Raw genomic sequence first — 6,000 nt, 5'->3', positions numbered from 1 at the left:
GTCTACAAGGGAATACAAGTTCACTGCAGATTTTACAGGCATCTTTCCACCATAGAAAGACTTGGGCAACGGGGAAATACGTAAGAAAGCATCTCGGTATGTCAATTAAGGGAGATGTGAAAATGAATGCTCCAAACTCACAAAATATTTGAATCGCCAATTTTTGCCCTTTGCACAAGTGTTGGGATCTCTGGGAGTCAGGCAGATTATATTTTTCTCAGATATTTAAACTGGTAGATTATTAGGAGTGAGCAATCACGAGTAAATTGCATCAGTGAGGCTTTAACCCTTTCAAGGGTCTTGCAGCTGAAGGAGCCCACAAGGTTGAGCATTAGAATGTTTATGATTGAATTCAGTCAGCTATAAAGCTGGTTACCTCACAAATTGTATTTAAGTGCTAAGAAAGGATTGACCAGTCCATTGCTTGCCAAAAATTATATCAAGGTGTCAGCTCAACTATTGAGTCATACAGAGCGGAGTATTCTCAGATATTGAAAAATATGACATACACAATCTAAACAAAAAAGGAGACATACAAATAAAATAGTTTGTACATTTAAATGGTACTTGTCTTTGGTAAGACAAAACTGCACTTCAACAAAACACTGTGAAAAATGGTCTGTACATTTTCCATATTCAAATAGACACATTACATTTTTGCACGCCACCTTGAATAATTTAATCTGGACAGCTCACCCCTCATAATCTAATAATGACAAACACTTCACTGCATGTACGACCACCAACCGAAACCTTATTAGAAACAACAGCAAGAAACCTTTGAGCTCTGTTTAACTTTAATTTGTTCTGCAATTCTTTTCCTCGTCTCACTGTTTTCTAGATTCTGTTTATTGCAGATTCCATTTAATTACTTGCACAGCACTGGGAAAGTGCCAGCACTAATTCCTCAAATATGGAGCTGTATATAGTTGAGGCAATAAGTGCAATAATGTTTAATTGAATTAGATTTAAATATTTTTTTAAAATTTCAGGCAGCTGGAGATGATTTCACCACCAATTGTTAAAAAAAAGAAATGACACGTCTTTCTAAAATGAAGAAGTCACAGAAAGGTCGTAAGATTTTGGATGGGAGTTACTGCTTCTTACCACACCCAGGCGTGACCCTTAAGTTTATTCATTGCTTCATTGCTCGCCACCACTGCAGTGATAACCTGTACTAGGTTCACCCTGTTCAGAACTACCCAATACAGCCAGCGTGCTCAAAGGAAACTTGCAGCTGATTCTGCCAATAAGGCCCCTACACCTCCTGCAATGACCTCCACTCCTCCAAGGCCACACCCGCCTGGTCAACATCTAAAAGTGGGTTGCAATCCCAGTCAGTGGGTGGAAACAGGGCAGTGGACCCCTCCCCCAGCAGATCTCACTGCGGGGGGGTCCGAGGGTCTGTGAGAGAGGCTGCAGGCACAGAGGGAAGGGCAATAGTCTGTATGGTGCCGCGCTCTCGTGGTCCCAGGTCCTCCAGTCCCTGGGGGGCGCCCTCGAAGCCCATGTTGAGGTGGAGAGGCTGGTGAGCCTGGCAGTAGTCCACTATGGGCTGCTCGTACCTGTAGAACGTCAGTGCACTCACCTGGTGTGGAATCTGTGGAAGTGAGAGGGAGGGGGATGAAAGGGGTAGACAGAGAGAAAAAGAATTTGGGTTACAGTCTGTGGTCTATATTTAGTAAACAAGCGAGACTATTATGAAAGCCTTGTGAACAGACCAGCTACAAGCAGTGTGGAACAGAGGTCAGACAAGAAAAATCAAAATTAACCAAAATTGATCTGAACCGGTCATGCTGGTTTTGAACCCTGTTTTGCCTTCAAGGAAAACCTGAAAACCTTCAGTAAATATCTACAGACATGCATATGTATAAATGCAAATTTTGAACTGACACTGTTTTGTGGATCCCTTTGTTTGGGAGTCTTTGCTGTCTGGTGGTAAAATAAAGGTACATGTATTGTCATTACTTTGGTGGGAGCTTCTCAGTCTGTCAGTGAATAGAAAGCACTTCTGCTTCTAGGCCTGCAAAATAGGAGCCAAAAAGAATGAGAAATTTGAAGGATTACTGCATTTAATAATTCATCAACATGGTATAACTATTTGATTTCCCATATTCTCTACCTGGGTCTCTCCTTATAAACCTGCCAAGGAGAGTGTTATAAACTGGATTAGAGCACATCTTCATGTGTGCAGTGAACCGAATGAAATAACAGCTTTTACCAGATGACAGTGGCTTGTCCGTCACACTGTGCTCTGCAGGCTCACTGTGACAATAAGTTACATTCACACTGCACCCTCTCACTTCATTTACGTTCCATATATGCTGTAACAGGTGCGCTCTGAGAGGCAAAGGTAATAAAACGATCTAGTACACGAAAATGGGTCTCTTTTTAATAAAATGGCATTTTTTTTTTCTCTTCTTTCTTATAATGCTCCTTCGGTTGCCCTGGAAAAGGCCATCTGTAACATAATAATAATAATAATAATAATAATAATAATCATAATAATAATTCATTCTGTCATTCTTTTTTTTTAATGGGATTTGTATTCATTGTTACATGCAGATTCAACATCTTAAATTGTGCTAAATTAACCAAGCAGAAAACAAATGTGAATATGACCATCATTGCAATGATGTAGGAACGATGAGAGAGGCAAAATCCCCTCGGTAAACAAAAACAATCTGCCACCGCTACAATAGCATCATCAAGACAACAAGGAGGACCAAAATGATTATTTTTCATCTGAAACTAAAATTAGATCTTCAAGAGTGCTTTGCTAAAGTGCCGGGGAGAAAACATGGCTTACTGCAGCGATAATGAGATTGAGAGATAATAAAACTTCTTTCTCCGTCAAGGGGGATTTGGAATTAGGAGATGGAAAGATGGGTTTTCTACTCTTTTTGGACTGAGGGAAGATGTTCATTTAGAGGTGGGGGATAAGGACTTAAACTGCTGTCTCTTCCTGACAGCACTGAGGCAACCTTGCTGCAGCGGGCTGCAGAATATGAATATTACTACGAGCCCATGAAAGTGAAGGGCGACAAAATGCAAATGTGGTTTGAGGTTCAGACACATTTACTAATCTGACAACGATAAGCAAAATATGTCCAACTGATTATGCTAATAAATTATTCCCTCTTGAAAAGACAATTCCCTGTCAAAACAACCATTTCAAAATTGCATTCATAACACACACACACACACACACACACACACACATTCCCAATAATGCACAAATAGACATGCAAATTGACATGAGCATGCACGCGCACGCACACACACACACACACACACACACACACACACATAGAGCAATGTTTGTGGAAAAGACATACAGGATCTGTAGGAGCAAAAAAGGTTATCTGAACAAGCTAGCATCAGCGATGGTGAGCCACCCGATCCACAGAACTCATTTTTATGCAAGTGGAAACACTTAAGCGAATGTGCATGGATACCATAGCTTTTTTTTTCTTTTAAATGGAGCCCTGACTCCATTAGGCGGAAACTGCTTATTACATTACAGGCACTTTGCGAATTCCACGGGTTCTCCCTATTTCGTGCTCCAGCGCTTTGAATTAATTAAGTGATATTGACTTCTGACCATTTCAGCAGATTTCTTTGCAGTGTGTGATCATAAATCTACATGTGTGTGTGCCCACACAAGTAAACATATGCACACGTGCACGACTGGTGTTGTCTCAATGATGATGGCTAATGTCTTTGCTTGGGTGACATAAATTAGTTGAATTAAGTCACAGAACTGAAAGAACATCCAGCATAGAGAACTTGGAATGGTTGACATTTATATAAATATGTGCATGTGTCTGCTTGCATGTGTGTGTGCATGCGGGTATGCATGTACACAAATGTTTGCGTGTATGCATTCATCTGTGAGTGTGTGTGTGTGTGTGTGTGTGTGCACTGTATGTAAATATCAACTGTCCCAGGTTCTTTCAAAGCTGTACTCATATACTCATGAAACAGCCAGAATATCAACCATTTTGAATTTATTACAGGAGCAGACTATGCAGTGGAAGTCCCATTTCAGCCTCTGAATTGCTATTAGATTGGAATTCTACCATTTCCAAGGCAGTAGGTTCCTGAGGGCAATTACGTAAGATTGAGGAGTGTCCAGCACTGGCCGAAAAGGACTGGATGGCCTGAATCACTCTCTCCTTCCATTGATTATTGAAGCCCCCTTCACAGCTGGCTCTTGAAACCCATTCTTTAGAAATTATGGACCGTAATAAATCGGTATGTCTGAGCATTGACTGCGAAAGCAGATCGCTCCAAGGATTCCATTGGATTCCAATAAGATTGCCTCCGCCGCACTAAATTACAGACCTGCTGGGAGCCCCGCGCGCGGAGATCGCCTGTCTGATGAAGCACAGAGGAGTGCCTTCAAAAGCACAATGATGGAATCAAAGATGTGGCATTTGAATAATCAGCCTGAGATCTTCAATACATATTTTATGCGAGGTCCAATTTGTATGTTTATTCATGCATTGTGCTTCTGTGGCTGTTTTGCTTGGTCTGTTTTTTTTTTTTTTTTCTTTTTTTCTTTTCCAAGTGTTTAGTATTCAGTTTAGTCTTCGGTTATTGCGCGGAAACAGACAATGCAAATGCATTTAGTAGGGGGTCCGCATCAAGGAAGCCACATCGTAAATTGCCAGTGGAACAAACGGCTAGTTTAAGGGTATGTTTGCCTAATTAGGGAAATAGGGGGAAAATGGTGAGTGCATTATAGCTGCATGGAAATGAGCTTATCCCTCGGTTGTGTTGAAAAGAAAAAAAAAACAGCTCTCTTGCACATGTCTGTGGCAGCATGAAGGAAGTGTGGGGAGGGGGGAGCAGCTTAAATCAGCATTTTAAATCATGTGTGCTCTCCTGTTAATTTTTTAATTGATGCAGATGCCATTATGCATGGCTGGCGTGATTGTATTTTGGCTTTTGCAGCGACCTGGGTTTTCCCAGCTCAACTCTGAGGCTGGAGGAACTTCCGACAGACCCGCCTTGGCAAGCGCTGCGGCAAGCCCTCCCTTCCCATTGTGTACACAAGGATGGGTTTATAATGATGGTGGCGCTTTCCAATGTGCAACATTAAGAGTTTTTTTTTTTGCCAGCTCTGTTTTGAGAAAGCACAATTATGGGAGCTGTGGCACCCACTGCTTAGCCAGCGACCGGAGACTGGTGCCTTTAAACTCATTGCCATCGACCCCATCTGGATACAAGACCTAATTGTGTTACCTTGTCAGTCCCATTGCCCGTGATAATGGATCTGTCACACACCCGTTCTAAGTAAAATTGAGCAATCAATTTTCCCTTGATTTCAATGGGATTGAAGCTAACTCTGTTTGGGAAAATAAGAGCCTTAAGTTGCATTGCACCCCACATGCATGCCTACACCGCTCAAAATAAAACAGAAAGAAACTCTAAGCACCTTGATGACCCTGGGGTGATCTGGGCAAGACAAACAATCACCAGCAGCAACAACAGCAAGAACTTGTCTGTTTCTTTTGTTTTTTGGTTGCTTTTTTTGTTGTTGTTCTGTGACTACCTCCTCCTTCGGGGCACTCTGTTTAAACACCCGTGCCCCTGCAGTGCCCCCCCCCCCCCCACCTTCCCCTTTCTCCATCCCCGAAAATAGGATTAAATTTTTGTCTGAGTGATGAATATTTAAAAAATAAAAGGCTTTTTGGCTCAGCGGCAGGAGTGTCCATCCAGGTTTAATCAGGAATATTGGGAGTGAGCTGGCTGTTATAGAGCCAGGGCTTTTAAAGACGTCACTCATAGGCTAGTGTTCAGTGGCCTGGGCAGCGGCCAGCACCGTGCATTAAGCGCTGAATGCTGTGGATGCAGGACTTTGCTCCAGGCCCTTCTCCTCCTCTCCTGCTTCCCAGCAGGACCCAGCCTGAAGGCTTCTTCGTGGACAGCCATTCATTCCCGGCGAAGACGGCAAGCGAAGGTGTCTCCGGGACAGCTACTCTCACCATCAGT

The 6,000-nt window shown here is 42.5% G+C and overlaps 1 protein-coding gene across 2 annotated transcripts in view; it reads right to left on the bottom strand.

The window, feature by feature from the left end:
* Nucleotides 1-1,093: 1,093 nt before the first annotated feature.
* Nucleotides 1,094-6,000, bottom strand: part of LOC118776613 (leucine-rich repeat transmembrane neuronal protein 4) — an 83,468-nt gene continuing 78,561 nt past the window's right edge. The window contains exon 3 of one of the 2 annotated variants that reach the window (XM_036527068.1): nucleotides 1,094-1,600. In XM_036527068.1, the coding sequence (XP_036382961.1) occupies nucleotides 1,382-1,600 (219 nt within the window). In that variant the 3' untranslated portion in view covers nucleotides 1,094-1,381. The remainder of the gene's footprint in view (nucleotides 1,601-6,000) is intronic. The other variant, XM_036527069.1, reaches the window with a different exon arrangement.

This window comes from Megalops cyprinoides, chromosome 4 (assembly GCF_013368585.1).
Source record: "Megalops cyprinoides isolate fMegCyp1 chromosome 4, fMegCyp1.pri, whole genome shotgun sequence".
NCBI classification, from domain to species: Eukaryota; Metazoa; Chordata; class Actinopteri; order Elopiformes; family Megalopidae; genus Megalops; species Megalops cyprinoides.
This window is presented reverse-complemented; position numbering and strand designations above follow the sequence as displayed.